At 47.7% G+C, this 20,205-nt stretch overlaps 1 protein-coding gene across 7 annotated transcripts; it reads left to right on the top strand.

Annotated features, from left to right (window-relative positions):
* Window positions 1-560: 560 nt before the first annotated feature.
* On the top strand, window positions 561-19,088 carry PPCDC (phosphopantothenoylcysteine decarboxylase). Of its 7 annotated transcripts, XM_063346844.1 has the most exons (8): window positions 1,739-1,929; window positions 2,515-2,681; window positions 7,828-7,923; window positions 10,303-10,431; window positions 12,496-12,664; window positions 15,192-15,284; window positions 16,819-16,916; window positions 17,539-19,088. In XM_063346844.1, the coding sequence occupies exons 2-7, from the start codon at window positions 2,529-2,531 to the stop codon at window positions 16,884-16,886; spliced, it is 708 nt and encodes a 235-aa protein (XP_063202914.1). In that variant the 5' UTR covers window positions 1,739-1,929; window positions 2,515-2,528; the 3' UTR covers window positions 16,887-16,916; window positions 17,539-19,088. The 7 variants fall into 7 exon arrangements, 4 of the variants coding, with proteins under 4 accessions (XP_063202917.1, XP_063202914.1, XP_063202916.1 ...); XR_010072592.1 differs by lacking the exon at window positions 1,739-1,929 and adding an exon at window positions 561-687 and having other exon boundaries at window positions 15,192-16,916; window positions 17,539-17,590; XR_010072591.1 differs by having other exon boundaries at window positions 1,732-1,929; window positions 15,192-16,916; window positions 17,539-17,590.
* Window positions 19,089-20,205: the final 1,117 nt, after the last annotated feature.

Raw genomic sequence — 20,205 nt, 5'->3', positions numbered from 1 at the left:
ATGAGCTATTAGGAGGAAATTCCTTATTGTGAGGGTGGTGAGCCCTTGGCCCAGGTTGCCCAGAGAAGCTGCGGCTGCCCCATCCCTGTAGGGGTTCAAGGCCAGGTTTGACGGGGCTTGGAGCAGCCTGGTCTGGTGGGAGGTGTCCCTGCCCATGTCAGGGGGGTGGCACTGGATGGACTTTAAGGTCCCTTCCAACTCTAACCACTCTGTGATTCCGAGGAGCTTTAGACTGCCTGCCTGCCCCCGTAGCAGCCATCCCGCGCGTAGCTGTTTGCTCCCCGGCGCTGTGGAGCTGCTGTTCCTGGGGTGCCGAGGGCCACGAGGCCCGCCAGCCTCTCTCGGGCTGCCCGGGAGAGCTTAAGGCGCCGGCAGCGCAGCCGGAACCGGCCCGACCCAGCGCTCCGGAGACTGCCAGAGCCTAAGGGATACGGCGGGACGGCGCGCAGGGCCCCGGGCTTAAAACGTTCAAGAGCCGTCGCCGCCTCAGGCTCCCGCCGCCCGCGCGTGCGCTAGCAGAGCCAATCAGCGCTTCCCAGCCTGCCCTTCGGCTTCCGGGACGCGGAGGGGTCGCGCACCCATTGCCGGGCGACGGCGCAGGCGGACCGGGGCCTCCGCTGGGAGCAGGCCGCGGGGCTGGACTTCGGGGGGTTGTCGCTTTCCTCACCGGGCCCCCTGCCGTTACCGGTATACAAACGTTGCTTCTTTACGTTTCAGAAGTGCCCGGGGTGTCTCGGTTCGGTTCTCCGCCTCAGGGGCCTTTTGAAGCTGTTTTCAGCTGTTAAAATGCTAACAAAATAACTAAATAGCCCCATAAGCTGCTTGCCTTCTAACGGCTTCTTAGCTGGCTCCCCAGAGCTGTGTTTGGGTAAGAGGAATGTGCGGCCCAGAACGTCATGCTCTTGTTTTATCCCTAATAGCCAGCCATTTTTGAAAACTGACCATTAAAAAATTATGCCTTATTCCCCAGGCTTTAAGATCTGGATGTTTCAGTGAATTAATTGTCATTTAGTAATCATAAGGGAAGTGGGTGTTTTCCTTGCTGTGAAGCCATAAACTTAATTTTAATTAGGTATGGATAAACATGTGAAGTGTTGCGATAGTGTTGAAATCGCGCAGCCAGTATACGTGCTGGATTTCCTTGCTTCTAATTACTCGTGCTAATCAGTGCTGAGAAGCTCTGGGAAGCTGATAATGTGCTCTTATCCTAGCAATTTTTTATACGCACACTGAGAAATCTCAGGGGCCTGAGTTAAATGTATTAATTCCAAGCAGAGCATGGAAAAAGAACGTGTTATTGGTGTTGTGCCACAGCTGGTGGGTGCTCGTGTGGCTGGACGCAGAGGTTGGGCTGATGCGTAACTGAATCGCCCCATGAAGGATCTCTAAACCCGCTGCTGAATGATTTCAGGGAAGGACCGAAGGGATAAATTCCCCTCTCTTGGGAATCCAGCCCTCTCACTCCAGCAGCTGAGTTGGTACCGAAAATAAGGGGAGCGTAAACACCTTTTTCTTCCTTTTTGTTCTCCCCAAAACACTTCCAAGTAACTTCCTCCGAATAACAAGGATGTCAGTGACATTGAACAAACCTTATTGAGTCACAGGGTAATGTCTTCTCTAGAAACACATTTTTCAGATTTTTTTAAAAAGTGAATTTACTCTTTGCTAATCACTCATTAAGCAGAGAGATTCGCGTCGATTCTGCGGAGGAGCACTTTTCCTCACCAGAAGAGCCGTTTGGGATTTACCAGTGTGGCAGCAGCACAGGGAAGCTGTGAGGAGGCCAGAGACCTGAGATACAGCTGCCAGCTCAGCCTTCCAAAGCGGCTGCGGATCCCTTCGCTCCGCGCTGGTGGAGGAGCGAGCAGTTCTGACTTTGATGTCCCTGTTTTCACTCAGTGGCTGTTGTCTTCTACCTCTTATTCATTGGTGGGTTTTTCCCCCCCCTATGCTAGGGCGAGATTTCTAACGCAGTGGTAAATACATGATGATACAATAGGAAGTGAGATGATAAAGCATGCGTCAGGGCCTCAAATTTTTTAATTATTAAAATTTATTACTCCCTGCGTTTATTACCAGACAGTGTGAAGGGAGACTGACCCAGCTGGGGGTTTCATGTCTTCCCAGCAGTTAGTGTGGAAGGTAGATTTATTGTAAACTCTAGACCTTGTTCAACGTGTGAGAGTGAATCTTTCTTTTGGGGGCTGTGGGCTTTACCAGGACACTTTTGTGGGCCGCCTGCCTGGGTTTTAGTGTTCTGTTCTGTTCACCGGTGTCCGAGAGCAAATTGTAATTAAACAGCAGTAGACTACTGCTGCACTTAAAGGTATGCTGATGCCCAAAAGCTTTGTGGATTGGGGTCTGAGTGTTCATCCTCAGACTGAATTACTCCAGGTCCTGCAGTCCAGGCTTAAATCCGTGCCCTCGGGAATACATTGGCATTGGAGCCCTGCTTTGATAGCCTCGCTCAGCAGCACCGTTAGTCAAGTGTCTTTTGTTTTTCTGTGCTTGTAGAGTTTGATCGGAGCATGGAGCCCTTCGCAGAGCCAGAACCAGGGTTTCCTGCAGAAAAGAGCTCATCGGTGCCACAGAAAAAATTCTGTGTCCTGGTGGGTGTGACTGGGAGCGTGGCTGCCCTGAAGCTGCCTCTCCTCATCGCCGAATTGCTGAAAATCCCAGGGGTGAGTAAATCTATTGGTAGAAGTCTCATAAAGTTGGTGTTACCCTGTTTTTCATTCCGAGGGGAGATTTGATGGCTTCTATTGGAATGAAAAGTTCCTTGTGGCTTTGAGCCCTTTAGTTTAAAAACTGTTGGGGGAGTGGTTCTCCTGTTTTTAAAAATCAATGAATATTTTTTCCTATCATTTCCTCCTCCTTTATACCTAAGAGTTAAATTTAAATCAGGTTTTAAGGGCAGTAACTGTTCCTGGGTATTTCCATAGGCAGACGTTTAGGTTCTGGTATATGAAAGTAGCATTGTTCATCTCAGCTTGCTTCATTCTCTGAAAAATGATTGAATAGGTCCTTGTCTTGGTTTTTGGTGGGTTTTTTTTGTGGAATATGTCCTTGTTAGTCAGATTACCAGATCTGGCTACAGACACAGGTGGACGCTTTGTGGAACTTGAAACCTCTAATGACAACCTTGCAGTTTTCCTTCTGTGTGATGTGGAGTTTGCAAAGATGGACACTGCTGTCTGACCAGCAAAGGGAAAACAAGTCTTGTAAAAACAGAAACAGAAAATACAAGCCGCCATACGTATCTGTACATTTGGGTTTTTTTACAATTTATTGTCTGGAGTAACAGAGGTGTCCAGCAGAGGCCACTAGTGACTAGTGTCAGGGAGGAAAATGTGCTGATTTTTGCTGTGGAATAAAGTTAGAGGAAAACATAGAAAACCTTTAGCAAATGTTTTGGAGCAGGGAAACGAAAGAGTGGCAGGAGAAAGAGGGTGTATCAACATATCCAGATATATTTGCCAGATTGCTTAACGAATATCCTTTTAGAAGGTTTAGGAGGCTTTACCTGTAGATACATTCACACAGAGTCGGAAGAAGTGCAGTCTCTGAGTAACTCTGAAGTACCTGGTTGATGTTGCTATCCAAGCTGGAATGGGTAACAGGGCGTCTTCTAATCCTCTGTCTCTCAGATTGGCTTTGCTGTTGTCTCTTTTCCTTTGCTCTTGGTGCTTGGAACATCCTTCTTTGCAGGTGAGAGGGAGAATGCAAATGACCCACTGTAGGAATCTAGGTCGAATGCATTCCTTCTCTCTGAGCATTTGATTCATAATTAAAACCTGCAGATGGCTGGACCTGAATTCTCCGTGAAGGCCCATAGGTTTTGTGGCATCCGTTGTGGGCTTTGCGCCCACTGGTTTTAGGCTTTTGTTACACAAAAAGTGGAAGTGAAGTATCCGGTCCAGGAGCTTCTGGCACTTAATTTGTTAATTAATATTATTTATTTGCTCATGTCTGATGTGATTTCAAGACCTGATCTGAAGCCTGCTGAGTCAGTGTAACTTTTCCATTGAGTTTGTTGAGTCCTGCACAAGCCTGTTGCATCAGTTTCGTTACTGATGGAACAGAACTTTAAAAAGCCATTGGTGGAAGCAGGGCAGAAGCAGAGGAAGTCTTTTGTACAAAGGGAGATGTGGTCGGAGGACTGAAACTGGAGCGGTTAGTTTAAATTGATGTTTTGGCTAGAGTGATGCTTGGTGAACAACTTGGCAGTGTGATTTTGCATTCATTAAACATCTCCTTGGGGGTGATAATGGATGTGACTACGTCTTACTGCCTTTTGTTTAACCTCTTTGAAGATCTAGGAAATTTATATCGTATCAGCGTACGCCTTTCAGGTTATTACCCTTGCACCTGGTGTTGTGGGGAGACAGCACATAGTGTCTCATCAGGACACTGTGGGTAACTCTCGTGCTTGTGCTACATTCACACGCGTTGTCTTGGTCCAATTCCTGGTATTGTTTGAATGGCCTGGCAGGAATACGATGACAAGAATCACGTTGGCAGAATAGTGGTTAGTCATAAAGATAGGAAATGACAAACTTTTCTGTCGGAGAAATGTATTGCTCTTGAAGCTACAGGGTGCCTGGGTTTAAACCATGTCATGTCATTTTGTTGCGCTCCAGCCAGGTAGTCTCTACGTCAGCTTGTAGGTGCCATTTAACAAACGAGCTACTCGTTCTTTTCTGCAGCAGTTGCTATCGAAGCAACACAGTCTGTGTGTAAAGATTTTGCTGTCAAAACTGGGAAAGTATGAAAAAAAAATCACACCCCCTTACCCCAAGCAGAAACGGCTGTGACAGGAGAATCCTCTAACAGAGACCAATGATATTGCGTGAACATAGGAGAGCAGTTTTGCAGTGAAGTTTATTTTGGAGAATTGGCTGAAACGGTCCAAATGAAAGAGCTAGAACTAGTCTAAACTGTCTCCAGTAAAGGAGTTTGAGTGTGGCTAGACTGACTTTGCTGTTTAAGCAGAGATATAACCACAGGCAAACAAGGGGTGTGCCAGGTAAATAGAAAGAAAAAAAACACTATGTAGGCTAAAGTGATCTTGAGAACTGATCTCTTTCTAATGTAGCTGGAAGGACATGAAGGACTTGCTCAGAACAAGGGATCCAGGAGCCCACCCCAGCAGAAAATCTTAATTATGGAGAATGTTTAACTAAGAGAGTTCTAATTAATAGAGTTTCTTGGGGGAGTGGTGGAGTCACCAGCCACCATGTTGAACATATCCCTCTGGTATGCTTTAGCTTGTAGTGCGTTGGAGGTAGTACTCAATAGCCAGCTATGGGCTTGTGCTTTGAAGAAATAAGTATGTTTTTTAAGACCAGAGATGGTTATGAAACTATCCTAAAAAAAATACAAAAAAAAAAGCAGAATGTCTTTCGGGGATTTTTCTGTATCCTTTAGCCTGAGAGGGGCATTTCTGGTCTAGATTAGAAAATTTTGAATAATGGCACAAATGAAGTAGCAAGTGACAAAATATGCCATGTGGCAGATCGAGTTGTGTCACCTAAAAATCTTTATACTTCTATGGCTAACTCTAAAATAAGAACATCACTAACAAACATTACTTTTAGTGCAGACCTGGCCTACTGCTGCCATTTGAGATAGCTGATGTGCCCCTTTAAACTGCACGTTGCTCTTTAAAATCACCAAATAAATAGTATCTTGCAGACGGCGAGGTTAACACCTCACTGAAGGCCGTGGCATAGCAGAGAGCAGCATTAGCACCTTTGCAGGTGTTGCTGCTTGGCTCCAAAAAGCTTCCTGTGGGGTGAGGTTAATCTGGAAGCAATATGGTTGATTGCTGTGAGTATGATCTTCACACTTGAAAGCACTAGAAACACAGCTGTGATTCCAAGCTAAGGTCGCTTGAAAAAGAGCAGACGTTTAGAAGAGGCAAAAAACCAAATGTGTAGTACTGAACACTGGTGTTATGTGCAGCTTTATTTTCCATGGCTTTTTCTTCAGGAAATGGGAAAAATTACCAAAGACAATCATATGCTAAGGCTAGGATTTTCCACTGCTCCCAGCTGTTATGCTGGTCATGTAGGATGCAGATAATCCAGACTGCTCTGTTCCCAGTTGACTGGTTAGTGTTGGGGAGATAGCTTAACATGTTTTGTCACTTCAGCTGCTGCTGCTGAAGAAATCTTCTTGGAGGTTTTCAGCAGTCTGTTTTAGCAAGAGTGCGCAGACCGAGGGCTTCATCAGTTTTGTACCTCAGGCCATGGTTTTCTAGCGAGAAGGAGTTGTTGGTGAAGCTGGTTTCTCCCCATCTCGCTGTTGGGTTTACAGAACCAGGCAGTGAGTTGCACTGTGAATTGCTTGAAGGAGCAGACTGGGATTGAAAATGGCCAATAACAAGGAAGAGTGGTGTTTTTCACTGTAACCGGAGCACTCCCTCCATGTGTTGGCCTGTCTGTTGGCTGGTTTTAAGGTACATCATTGGGAGGAATTGCAGGTGGGAATATGGTTGCACATGCCGCGTGGGTGCTTTGTGGCCGATCCTGGTGTGTGCAGGGCAGCCCTGCTTCACTGCATGTGGCAGGCAGCTGTTGGCGACATTTGTCAGAGCTACAGCTTTGAGCAGGTCATGCGACATGTAGAAACCAGGGAAAAAACCTCTTTTCCACTTGTTAAGGTTTCTGCAGGAGGAAATTAAAGGATCTTGTGTCGTAGAGCATCTTAGCACCTCATAACTGTGCGTGTCAAATGTCCAAGGGACACGGTAGGGTTTCCCTAGTATTGCCATATAACTGAAGATTCCAGTACTTTTCAACAAGGCAGTCAGGTTTACCTAAGATTTTGGAGAGAACCTTTGTATATTTTCACCCTGTCTCTCTTTCCTTTGTGGAGGTCACCGGTTTACTCTTTTGGCTGCACAGAAACCCTGTGCTATGAACATACCTATACAGAGGTTTTCCTTTGTCCAGCATCTTACCTGGATAGGAAGGACATCTGGAAGACACAACCCAGTCTTGCTTCTGGTGTTTTTACCCCTGGCTGGAGTAATTCTGATTAACGTGGGTTTAAAAAGTAGTATCTAATAGTCTGCAGCTATGTCCCCAACTTTGGCACCAGGAGATCATCGAGAGAGAGAGGCAGGGGCAGGAGACAGTGAGGTGTGCCACGTGGTTCATTCGATCAAGAAATCGTACTCTGTCTTCCACAGCCACTCTTTCTTGTGAAGCCTTGTGCGGGAGAGGTGGCCTTGCTTTGCGCTGGTGGTGCTGAGCCCCAGCTAGCCAGCTTGTCCCTCAGCGGGACTTTTGATCACTCAAGCGCTGTGCATCCTCTTGGCAGAGAGCTTACTCTTGGCTCCGAGTGTGGGAAGAGTGATCCTGCATGTGCCGTGTAGGCATGCCACCCTCAGCAGTCCTCTGTGCTGTGGTTAAGGGAATCTACTGAGGCACGACTTCCTTTGGCAGGCGTATTTTGAGATTAAAAGGCGTCTTTCACAGAGCTTTGGTTTGCTGCTTCTTACAGTCTCTTTGAAGTTCTGTGGAGAACTGCATCTCATTCTGACCTGCTCGGTCTTTTCTGCTGTCCCCGCTGTGAACTGGCCATGTGAACGCGTTTGGCAGGCGGTGACTAATCACCTGCCCGTTTTAGGATGCCATGAAATGAGTCTTTGGCTCCTGTGAACACCTGCAGTGGCCTGGCCTTTCAGCCGTGAACAGGGGAAGGTCCTCTGAGAATCCACATAGCTTTCAAAATCTTTGTTGCTTGAGCCCTCCTCCTCTACCCAGCTTTACAGGATTGTCCTCAAGTCTAACCACTGGTCCGTCTTTCTTTTCCAATTAGCTCGAAGTGAAGGTGGTCACTACTGAGAGAGCAAAGCATTTCTACAATGCCCAGGAGATTCCCGTCACCCTCTACAGCGATGAAGATGAATGGCAGGTGAGACGTTCTACCTTTGGAGACGGCAAGGGCTTCTGTCCTGTCCCCACTCACCACATGTTTTGTAATTCAAGTCGTTCTGTCACGCACTTATGCCTTCTACTTCCAGAATGCCAGTGGGACATGCTTCAGAAAAAAAGCAGGCTCCCTGGGAGATTTGCTTAGTTGTTCAAGTGCTGAACAGCAAATAAAAGTGTTCTTCTAAGTTTCTTTGCAAGAGACCACATTATTTTTTTATTTTTTTTTTTTAAATCCTGGGCCACGGCTCTCTTCTTTGTTCTAGTAATGTACGCTTTGGAACATGGCTTTCAAAGAATGTGGTTCCAACTGTGCTGTAAAGGAGGATGGAAAGAAAGGCTGTCCTGACTGTACCGGAGGATTTTGTACCTCTCTAGCAGACTTGCAGCAGGCAGTGAGGGTAGAAGTGGTCTCTCACCACCCCGGGCTCAGCCGCTATCTGCAGCTCTGAGAGGAGTATCAGGAAATGTCAAGAAAGCCACTGCAGAATCGCGGTGAGGGTGTTTGGTGCTTGTCATGAGTCATACTTGTCACGAAGGCAACAGCTTAATTCTCCTCAACAATATGTATTCTGAATCTACAGACATCGCTGACATTCACAAAACTACCCACGCCGCCTGAAAACTTGGTCTGGTGTCTGACTGGGTAACCCTGTGCTGGTAGGGCCACCCTGGTGTAGCGGTGCAGGGGAAGGCCAGTATCTGGAGCTGTCGTGCACCGGTGTGATAGGTGGCTGGAACTTAGAGAGGTTCTCCTGGTGGAATCAGTGCTTATCTCAGAGGCGTCCACACCTGTGCTCGTGTGCATACATAGAAGAACCATTCCAGTAAGGGATAACTCAGTTGTCAGGGTTGTGACCATCTCTAGACCTTGTAAAATGTTTTTTTCTCTCGACTACGGTTTTGCTGACATGTTTTGGGGGTCCCTGAGTATGAAGAGGATCATTATATAAACATGAACATTTGTTTTTCTATACATTTTCTGTCTGCTTCGCAGTAGCGATCTGAGTACAAGGTGATCTACTCTTTAACCAGTACTCCTGCCGGTGCACTCAGATGTGGGCATTGCTTTTCTGTGGAGAGCGGCATGCTAAGGGCAATTAGCCATTAGACCAGCCAGCTTTCTGGCTGGTCTGGGAGACTGGTGGAGATCCGCTGGGTCCCAGGGTGCTTACACCTCCAGGCAGTTATTTCTGAGGAACCCTCGGTGAGGTGAGAGAAGAGGAACGGGTCGGGCTTTGAGGTCTGCTGGCACACCGGAAAGTGGGCATGGAGGCCTTATAACATGCTGTTTTGACAGAAGGGTGAGAAATAAGCCTGCTCAGCGTCTGTTTGTGGGATATTTTACTCTGAAAATAAACCTACAATTTTCAGTGCTTCTAGGAAAAGTAGAAGTGAGTGGAGGAGCTGGGAAAGGTGTCAGGAAGCGCCAGCTTTCCGGATGCTGCCTTTTTGTTGTGGTTTCCAGTGACTCAGAGAAGGAACAGTTTGTGGCCCTGATAACCTCTTGCCGGCCTGTGGTGGTGTGTGTCCTCTGGGGATTAAGCACCTGATGCTGTTTGCTGTTAACTTTCCCAGTTAACCACGCTCTGAAGAAAAGACTAGGACTCTCTTGAGCAACTCAGAGCTTTACTAAAGATAGAAACGTTCATTTAGAGCCAAGAGAGGAGGGAAGTGCCCAGCTGTCTAAACCGCGTCCATCCTAGAGAAGGCCGACAGGACTGTTCCCTACTGTAGTTAGGGGGTTTACTTTGCTGCTGTGGGTGTGCTTAGGGACGTGCATCCTAATTGAAAAGTGACTTGTGCAGTTAGGGGTCTGTACCTTGTTAAAAGCCAGTGGACAGCTTCACTTCAGAGAAATGTGAAGCTTATAAATGACATGGGTTCCTTAGGAAATGAGACCCCTGGTTTGGTCCTGTCTGGCTTCAGTTGGCTGAAAGGATGGAGCTCTCTTCTCTGCTAAGATATGCTGTGTCTTGAGGGAGCTGCTGTGAACAATTCTGAAGCTGAGGGATGACGCGGATGGGGAAGGCTCTTCCCTGTGAGTTGAAGTCTGTTGTTGCTGGGTGTGGGGAAAGAACACCCATTTGTAGAGCACCGAGCACGTTGGTGGTGTCCATTAGCTGTGCTTCCTAAATGGAGCTGCAACACGGCCTTCACTGGAGGAAGGAGGAAGTCAGAAAAGCGAGCGCTGGCTGCAGTCAGCATTCCCCACACAGTCAGATCTTGCTCCGTGTGAGAGTAATTCTTTCCCCTTAAGTTTGCGCGGTGGTTACTAATGTGGGATCGATAAGATAAAGTGCCAATTATTTACAGCATTCGTTGTAAGAGTTCGGTAATCCGCATCTTGTCTCATCCACAGCTCTGGAAAGGTCGTTCAGACCCAGTCCTGCACATCGAACTCAGACGGTGGGCTGATCTTATGTTGGTGGCACCTCTTGATGCAAACACACTGGCAAAGCTCGCAAACGGCATCTGTGACAACCTGCTGGTGAGTAACCGGAGCTCTGCATGAGAGTTCTCTCACCTCCCAGTGTTAGACTGTCTGACCTTTCTTTCATGGGAACTCTTGTGCTTCTGCAGCATCAAGAACAGTGAGATTTGCATGTTCTGCTCGCACTTCGTATGCTTGTCTCTCTCTTCCTTCAGTATGGTTCCCCTGTTCCTTCTCAAGTAGTCGTTCTTTCCTTCCCTGACCTACAGCCCTTTCTGCTCCTCGGCTCTGTCAGTCTCTTCCATTATGTCCCAGTCCTTGCTTTGTGCCTTTCCTGCTTTTTCTGTGTATTTCTCTCTTTCTGCCTCCACCCTCCCTCTGTCATGCATGTACACACACGTGCGCGTGCGCATACACACTTGCACTCGCTTTTGAGTTCCTCTCTGCATTTTTCAGATGCAATCTGGAAAGACACCTGTGAGATCAGATAAAATTGTTTACTTCCTGCTACCTCACCTCCTCCCTCACCTAACTGCATAGCACAGAAATTCAAACATGTTCACACTTTCTTACCTTCCAGTTTCAGCCATAGGGGATTTTGCTTGTTCAGGCTTGTTTTTCTGGTATTAAAGGTGCTCTGGCTTAGAGGCTGAGCAGAAAGCGTATTAAAAGAGAGCGTGCTTTTCTGTTGGGTGCAGGGGAACTTGCAGCACGGCTGAATGCTTTGTGTCCAGGCATTAGGAGAAGTCATAAGCATTAACCACCCAAAAGATCTGCCAGGAAGCTGCAGAACTGCAAATGTTGCTGTGGTGCATCACCCTGCAGTAATGCAATGAAGCTAGAACTAGAAATGGAGGGCAGCACATTGGCTCTGGCTGGGGACCCCTGCATGACCACCTTAGCTGTTCAGCTAAGAGGGACTGCATAGAAATGAACAAAATACGCCCAGAGAAACAGCCCTCATTTGTATGAGCAGATCACTGGAGGTTGGAGAGAAGCCAGAAGGAGCTGTGGGAGGGACAAGCGATGTCTTGTCCTTCTGGGTCCCCTTGGTACTCTAGGTATGATGGTGGTGGCAGAGGGAAGAGCTCAGGAAGGGTGTTAGGGATGCATGACTTCACAAAGTCCTGCCAGTCTTTTTGGAGAGGAAGAGGTAGCTCCAGCAAAGGAAAGGAAGTGCTGGAGGTGCTGGTTGGCAAGTTACAACAGATTCTAGCAGACTTTCCTGTGCTGGGAAGGGTTCAAATCACAGGGCATAAAAAAGGATGGGCAGGGTTCTCATAAGCACGCTGTGATCTGAGCAGAGACCCTGCACCAGGGACTGTTGCTACCTGGGAAGCTCCCTTTGCATGATTTAAATGCTGCTAGGCCTAGGGATGGGCGTCGCCTTAAGAGCAGTAAGTGGCAGACATTGCATTAAGAGCAACCAGCATTTATCTTTTTAAGGAGATGAGGTGATACTGGGTTATCTGGAAGCTCCGTGTTACTGAGGAGTCAGATACGATTCCCTGTAGCACGCAGGGGCTGCTAGATGGTTTGTAATCTGACAGCATCTTCTGCAACAGCCCAGATGTGTTTGCGTTATCCTCTGTTTGTATCCTGGAAGCAGCAGCGCTTACCTTGTGAGGAGTTATGGATCCAGTTGGTATATCGTTTAAAAAAGCCTCACTTGCCAGCTTTTGGTGTTTTTAGTTCTACAGCTGGCTTATGTGAAGTGTTGCCTGGGGATTTCTCTTTAGCTGATATGATCTCTGGCCACCCCTCAGCTTCTCTTGGTCTCCCACATGAGTTGGCAGTCAGCACGCGTGATATTCCAGCTTGGTTTGCTCCAACGATTGGGCTGCTTTCTTGGCCCCAAGCCGGAGTAGGATGGGATCTATCCTTTGTGTAGCCTCCCTCATCTTTCTTGCCTGTCAGAGATGAGCTTCACTGGGATGTAATACAAATTAGTAGCAACCCTGTGGATCTGCCTCTGGGTTGGTCCAGCTGCACAGACAGATTGAGACTTTGGGCCCCTTAATGACACCCAGGTTGGGAAAGCGCTTCTGTGCAGCAAAGGCAGAAGAAGGAATAAGGAAAGACAGCCCATCTCAGAGCTGAACCTCTTGGCTTCTCTTTCAGACTTGTGTCATCCGGGCGTGGGATCTGAGCAAACCTCTGCTCTTCTGCCCAGCTATGAACACGGCCATGTGGGAACATCCCATCACAGCTCGGCAGGTGGAGCAGCTGAAAGGCTTTGGCTACACAGAGATCCCCTGTGTGGTGAAGAAACTAGTGTGTGGAGATGAAGGTTAGTCCCTTTGAATGTCTTCTGAGTGGTTTCCTGCATGAGTGCTGCTCTTATCCTGAAGGGATGTGCATTCTTTTGCCATGTGGCCTTCAAGATGTTGAACTGCAGGGGAGAAGGTGCTCACTGCCAGGGTTTATACAAACAAACTGAAGCTCTGCCCTGTGCTGACTGATATCTGTTATTCTTGTTCATAGATTTTTAAGTAGCCTTATGAGGCTGTCCAAGTCAGGCTTTCAAATGCGCTGTTAGATAGGCCTGATATTTAAAAGAAATACTCATTCAAGAAGAAAGTAGATCAAAGAGAAGGAGGGCTTTGTGGTGAGTGCTATCAGCCTGGGATATGGGTGTCCTGACCTTGCCCTCTGCTGTGACTGTGGGCTGTTTTCATCACGCCTCAGCTCCTCATCTCTTACATAGGGATAATATCTTATCCCTGAGAGCAGACAGTGAGAATAAGTGCTTCGCAGACGTGGCTCAGAGTGTAGCTGGATGTACATTTACCATTTGTTGTTGTTTGTCGCCTGGGTTACTTTTCAGCTTCCCAATCGAGTTTTGATTTGGGGTTTTGACATCAGACTTGTCTGCAAAGTGAAGGAGGGGGATAGGGAAAGTTGTCACACTCAGTTTCGAAACACTTAACTTGCTGTGCTAAGAAATGCTACTTAAATGGTCTAATTTGTATTTTAGGAGCTGCTTTAAATGGAGGTATTTTGCCTTTTGGGAGGTTTTGAGAAGGGTTTTTGTGCAAGCAATTTGGATGAATGGATTCGCTTTTTTATCTGATGAATTGTCTGTAAAATGTCACCCAGTTCTGGCCATCATAGCACGGTGGTATACTCATACTTTTGTTTAACAACACCAACTCTTGCAGGATTGTAACCGCTCTGTCAGATAATTCAATAAACAGTCTGTAGCAAAGACGGAATGTTAAAATGTTCTTCATGGTTAAATTCTAGGGCTGGCTTAATTTCTGAATCCTTAGGTAGATGAAGTGCTTCTAGAGAGTGTTTTTTTGGAGCTGAAGACTAAGAAATATTTACAGTTAGGTAAGTGTAGTCAAGTAACTCAGGCACCAGTTGAAATATCCTGGACAATTATGCTTCCACTGGGATTTTAGACCTGATTACATCAAATTTCTTACGTACTCGTAAAAATGTTAAGGGAAAACGCCCAAAAGAGGTCATTCGGCACAGACATTTTGGAAGAAGTGGAAAGGCGATCTGGCATAGCTTCTTTGTCCCGTCTTTATTTTTTCCCTTCATCTTTTTTCATACCTATATAGGATCTCTATCCCTGTAGTAAGGAACCGAGTGCCTCCTAACGGGTCATGTGCTTATTCTTGCAGGTTCCTGCACCTGAGGCAGAGCTGTGTTGTTGTCATCCCTGTTTCACAGGTGGAGATCTGAGATGCAAAAGGGCCACATGAGTTGACTCGCTAGCACAAATGGCTTGAAGTTGGATGGTGAACATGATTTCCACCTTCCACTGCTCTGCCCTGCCCCCTTCCTGCGGGTTGCCGCCCTTGTGGCAGGGATGTGTGAGCCGCGTGAGAAGCGGCATGTGGATTGCTGTGGTTTGTAGCTCAGAATGGCCAAGTAGACCGGTGTTGATCGGGAGTTACCTCATTACACCGGCAGTCATTTGGGAGCTGCCTCATATTCAGTTCAGCTGCCTCTACCGCAAGAGCAAACTCCTGAAGGAGCTTGTAGGAGAGAGGGATGGTACAGGCAGCTGGGGCAGCAGTAGCCACATCTGACTCGACTCTGCTTGTGTTTGTGAGTCAATTCACAACAAGATTTTCCTGTTGGCAAACGCCAGGATTTCCCTGGCAGTATGTAGGAAAATTATGGCAAAGGTAGTTGTTGTGGTTTAACCCCAGCCGGCAAGTAAGCATCACGCAGCCACTCGCTCGCTCCCCCTCTGCAGGATGGGGAGAGAGTATCGGAAGCGTAAAAGGGAGAAAACTCGTTAAAGACAGTTTAATAATTGAAATAAATTATAATTAATAACAAATTGTAATGAAAGGGAAAATAAGAGAGAGAGAGAGAGAAATAAAACCCGAGAAAGGCAAGTGATGCAAATGAAAACAACTGCTCACCACCAACCAACCAATGCACAGCCAGTCCCCGAGCAGCAGCCCCCCCGCCAACCTTCCCCCTAGTTTCAGTGCTGAGCACGATGCCATATGGCATGGAATGTCCCTTTGGGCAGTTGGGGTCAGCTGTCCCGGCCCAGCTGTGTCCCCTCCCAACTCCTTGTGCACCCCCAGCCCACTCGTTGGTGGGCGTTGTGAGGAGCAGAAAAGGCCTTGACTCTGTGTCAGTGCTGCTCAGCAATAACCGAAACGTCCCTGTGTTATCAACGCTGTTTCCAGCACAAATACAAAACATAGCCCCATGCTATCTACTATGAAGAAAATTAACTCTATCCCAGTGAAAATTAGCGCATCAGTAATGGACTCCAGGTCTCTGAAGACCCAAGGCCGTCTCCACCACTGACTTTTGCCTCTCTTCCCTTCTTTTTTCAGGCTTTTCACCCCAAGGCCTCTTCTTCCACGCTAATTTTGGTTTTGTGGGTTTCATCCACAAAGGGGTTTGCCCAGCTTCCACCCAAGCAGCAGGTAGTGAAGCTCACACATGTGTGAAAAGAGATGCAGACATCTGCAGAAGAAAAGGGATTCAGTTTGCGCCAGTTTTGTCTGTTGACATTGTGGTTTGCCTTGCTGTAAAAGAGGTTTATCTTCCTCCACTCATGTGGCTGGTCTCACCTGAAACAGGCCAGATCCTGACTGCCGCCGAGTTTCTGCATTACCATTTTAATCAAATTTGATTAATTTTTCTTCCTTAGTAAGTGGGTGGTTTTGGACATAGAGTCCAGCTAAAAGAGAGTTAAAATAACAAGTAGAGCAAACAATTAAAATGTTGCCTTGATTGGATAGTTAAAGCTAAGCTGCTGGCTGTTGGCCTTGATGATACCCATGTGCCATGATATAAAGAGAGCTTTGAGAGGTGCTGTACCACACACGGGCCTGCAGCAATTTGCTTTTGCAAAAATGTTTCCAGACTGCTAGTATCTTCACCATCCTTGGCTGGATTTCTTGAGCCTGGCACACTGGAAGATTTCTACTTGTAGGCATGAGCTGTGCTGTCAGACAGGCTCTTTAGCAAGATTTTGCTCTGCTAAACCTAAAAATACAGCTGTGAATTGCCAAAGATGTTGAGGAAGTGGGTGGTGGGGGGCAAAGGCAGGCCTTGGAAATGTTCTTGAAGGATATAGCTCTGCAAAACCGTGAAGAGGCAGTCGGGGAATTTCTCTTGTTTAGCAGGACCTGTCAGCTGCAGCTCTTCTTGAGGTTAGGAGAACAGAAGGGCCCAAATCTGCCTGCGACTTGTCTACAGGAGGCTTCAGACCTCCCAGGATTTACAGGTCTGAAAAAGGCATAGTGGAAAATGGGTCTTACTTTGCAGGGCAACCCAATTTTCTTTACCTTCCAAAAGTATCATTCTTCATCGCAAATCCTCAGTTATATCCAATTACACCACCTGTCCCAGACAAGGCTTATCTGTCTTGGAAAAACGAGGGTCCGGGCAGATTCAGGGCTGCCCTCTACCCACAGAGAGCACCTCTCCCCGATGGTCAGGGTGGCCTGTCCCCTTCGCCTCCATCTCTTGCCTGCCCTCAAGTCGTTACTGTCCTTTGGACTCCGCTGGTTTAGTTCGTCTGTGGGCTCGCTAACCCAGCTGTGGAAGTTGATCAAAAAAAAGAGGAAAACAAAGCCCTCAGAACTAATTTCTGATGACAAATAAGGCACATATTTTAAATTATTTGAGCAATTAGCCAGCAGGACAAAAGATCAATAGATCATTTTTTCAGTCTTCCAGTGGAGACAAATGCTGGTGGGAGAAGTATCTTTCCTCAGCCTCAAGCAAATTACAGGAGTGAATGGACTAAGTTCTGAGTGCCGAGTTCAGTGCGTGAGGTTAGATGAGATGATTTAATGATCTCTGGCCTTAAAATTCTGAACCTAAGTTTTAAAAAGTGTTTCAGAGGGAAGCAATAGCACAGTGCAGATTAGATGCTCATCTGGCAATGTTCATTGGATGTTCATCTATCCGGTCCAAAAGGAAAAAGCTTTTACATTTTGTTCTCTCCAGTACGCAGCCTTCTCCAAGAATTACTCCCAAGATTCAAGCTGGTGCAAATCCAGGACAGCTTTCTCTAATGTGGGTCTAACTGCAGAGTCATGGGAATGGTATGAATTTGGCAAGTCTTTTTTTATAAGCAAGACCATTTCACAAAGATACTGAACACACACAATGTTTACACTGGAGAAAGGAGGTGAAATAGGGTATTTTGCTACCCACACACTTTTTTGGGACACTTTTGCACACTTGCTCCCAGGGTGGGATGAGGTGAGATAGTAACTCCCTATGTGGTCAAGGGTTAGGTGCAGACACCTCTGGAGATGATTCAGAACATGAGGTACTTATTAACGTCATATGAGTTGCCTTTTGAGGTTTCCTGCCTCTCTCCATTGACTCTGCTTGTGCTCCTGCTTATACTTCTGAGTTACGAGCCAAACGAAGTTAGCATGAATACTCCTCTCACTTTCCTCCCCTGATGGCCTTCAGCGGTGCCACAAAACCCCTGCAGAACCAGGTGGACTGAGCAGATCCTCTGCCCTCCACAGTTGCTTTCCATTGGGCAAGTCGTAAGGAAACACCTGGGGTTACTTGGTGAGCTTGGCTGCGCCATGCCACCATTGTACATCTAATTTTCCGCAGGGATGCAGCATGGGAGAGGGGAAGCACCTGCCTTGTGCCATCTGTTTTGGGACCTGGATTTCACCATGTGGTTTTGCTCTCGCCCTGCAGGTCGAGGTGCCATGGCAGAAGTGTGGACCATTGTGGAGAGCGTGAAAAGGATGCTTGAAGAACAGGACTTGCCGACGCAGAGCTGATGGTTTGGCATGTAAATTGTATTTGTTTGCCTCCCTGAAGATAAAACCAACAGGAAGCTGAGTTGAGATGGCATGCATACCTACAGCATGCTCTTCAACTGAAGGAGTGAAACGGTTGTCTTCCAGCTGGTGCCAAACTGAAATGTGGTACTTCACTGCAGACTTTCAGAAACCAAAGCCAAGAACGTGCTTCTTTAGTGTGGGAAAACTCTGTGGTATCTTGCAGAGAGATGGTAACGTTCCACTAGGCCACTTGGCCCACAGTATTTCACATGCCCTCCTTTCCGAGGAGACTGAATTGCCATTGGGGTTCAGGTCCAGCGGTTCCCCCAAGGGCTGCTAGAAAGGAGAGTGCTCCGCAAGTCCTGGTGATGGGGACAACGCCAGTCCCTTCCAGCCTGGTGATGTGGGGACATCCCTGCTCTCCAAAGCCCGGTCTATGTCTGTGCTGGCTTCACCACCAGACTCGCCTTCATCAGGAGTCACTGTCCAAAAAGCATTTCCCTTCCAGGATCTTAATAAAAAAGTGCTTTTAATTCTGCCCCTGAACAATTGCCCCTTGTAGCCGCCCTGAGGCGAGGTTTGCGCCTAACATCATTGCTAAATCGGTGTGTCTGCCTGCTGGTTTGATCAGAGATGGGGAAAAAATTGACTGAAAGAGGCTTAGCCTTTGCCCTTTTGTATCTGTTGACGGGATAGGGATGCAGACGTCAACTGTGAACCAAAATGACACCTGCCCATCTGGGTGTTCCAGTCAGGAAATGAACAGGCTGGGTCCTTGTGGAAAGCCGGGGTGGGTGTTTCCCGAGGGAGTGAAGTCAAACTTTGCCTGTGACGGTCCTTTTCAGCTTGAAAATTAACTGACTGGCATGAAAAAAAATTGGGAAATCCTGTGACCCCATGGGCCAGATGAGCAAGGGCTCCCCCAGTCCAGCCTTGCCTTGGAAACGTGATCCCGCCCCTGAGGGGAATGGGAGCAAACTGGGGCTGTCGAACACATCGCTGTAGCAGAGCACTGCTGGCCCAGACTAGACCCAAATTTAAGGCTTTCGGTACAGAATGTGCATCCTGCCTGTGGGGGCAACCTTCAGACGGCTACGCATGAAGGAAGAGGTTATCGGGGTATGTTTGCTTTCCTTATCTATTCCGCACAAATAAAAACCTCTGAACTTTCTCATTTTTGGCCCTTCCACTGACGGAGAGCTGGAGATTCAGAGCTTCAGGGGCTTGAGTCAGAAGGAGCCTCGTGTGAGCAGAACTTGTGGCTCACACGAAGCACTGTGGTGATACTGTGGTCATGAACTTTGCATTTCGCCATGGAACCTTTGTGGTGTGACCTGCACCATTTTCTGGTGTTGCTGCCTCCGCATCATGGGATCTTCCTTTATGCTAATTGAAGGCAGTAGAAGTTTCTCTTGGTTTCCATGAGTTTTGTAGTTAACATTGTCTCTCCTCCTTCCAGAGAAATGCGTGTCCTGGCAGTTGCAGCTGTAACTTGACCTTGGGGCTCTCCTCTTGGCTCTGCTGTGGATATCTTGTGCGGTTGCCGTTGCTTATCCTTCCTCCTTGTCCGTGACTTGGCAGTGCAGAAAACCTGACAACAAGGTTCCTCATACCAGGTCAAAACACCGTGTCCTTGATGAGTGTTCATCTGTTATAAATCTGGTTTGCTGGCTTAAGCTGCTCCAGAAACGTTGGCAGGTATCGCCTGCCTTCTCCTGGCACCGGGGGGAGGGAAAGAAAGTGTCCAGAGTGCACTGCAGAGATAATTCAGCAGAAGGGGGTGACGCGGCCTTTCTAGACCCAGAATTTATGCCAGGTCGCCTGGTGGCACACGGATCTGGTGTTTGTGATTGTAGCACTGGTGAGCTGATCTGTAAAGGCAGAAAGAAGACAGATTTGCCTCTTGGTCTTGTTGAGTGGCCGAAAGCTTGCAAGGAATTTACAGAAAAAAGGGAGTTAATTCTTCGTCCTCCAAATATATAGGACAGCAGTATAAACATACGGCTGAGCAGGGAACGAGGGGAGCACTTCCCAGCAGCCAAAAAACCCACAAAGAAAACTCCTCCGTAGAGGACTCTGCTCCCGGTCTGCCTCATCTCTGCTGCGGAAACAGGTACTAATTGTGCCACTGAATGATCCTCTGCGTAATTGCTGCGATTTCTAATTGGAGGCAGGTCGTGATAGCGTTACGGGTTGGGATAAACCTGCGCCCAAACCACCTTTCCTTCAGGGCAAAAGAAGAAACAGTTAAGTTGCTTTTCGGAGGCAGAGGGTTGAAGCAAGAGCAGCTTCCAACCCTGTGCAGGCACGTGTCCCCACCCACGGCCGGGGAGCGGCGGGCAGCCTGCGGGCAGGAATGCTCTGCTGCTTGCTCCGTGTGGAGAAGTAGCAGAAAGAGAAGCCGGGAGAAGCCCTCATGGCACCATTCGGCTTTAGGAGAGAACGAGGCGTGGGGCGATGAGCGAAGGAGCCCTCGTGTTCAGAACCAGGGCTTTGTGCAGGCTTGGCAAATAGGCGCTGCCAGCCTCGCCGCCACCAAACCAGGACGGCTGGGCTCCGGCAAGCCACCGAGGTCAAA

The sequence above is a fragment of the Chroicocephalus ridibundus genome, chromosome 9 (assembly GCF_963924245.1).
Source record: "Chroicocephalus ridibundus chromosome 9, bChrRid1.1, whole genome shotgun sequence".
NCBI lineage: Eukaryota > Metazoa > Chordata > Aves > Charadriiformes > Laridae > Chroicocephalus > Chroicocephalus ridibundus.
This window is presented reverse-complemented; position numbering and strand designations above follow the sequence as displayed.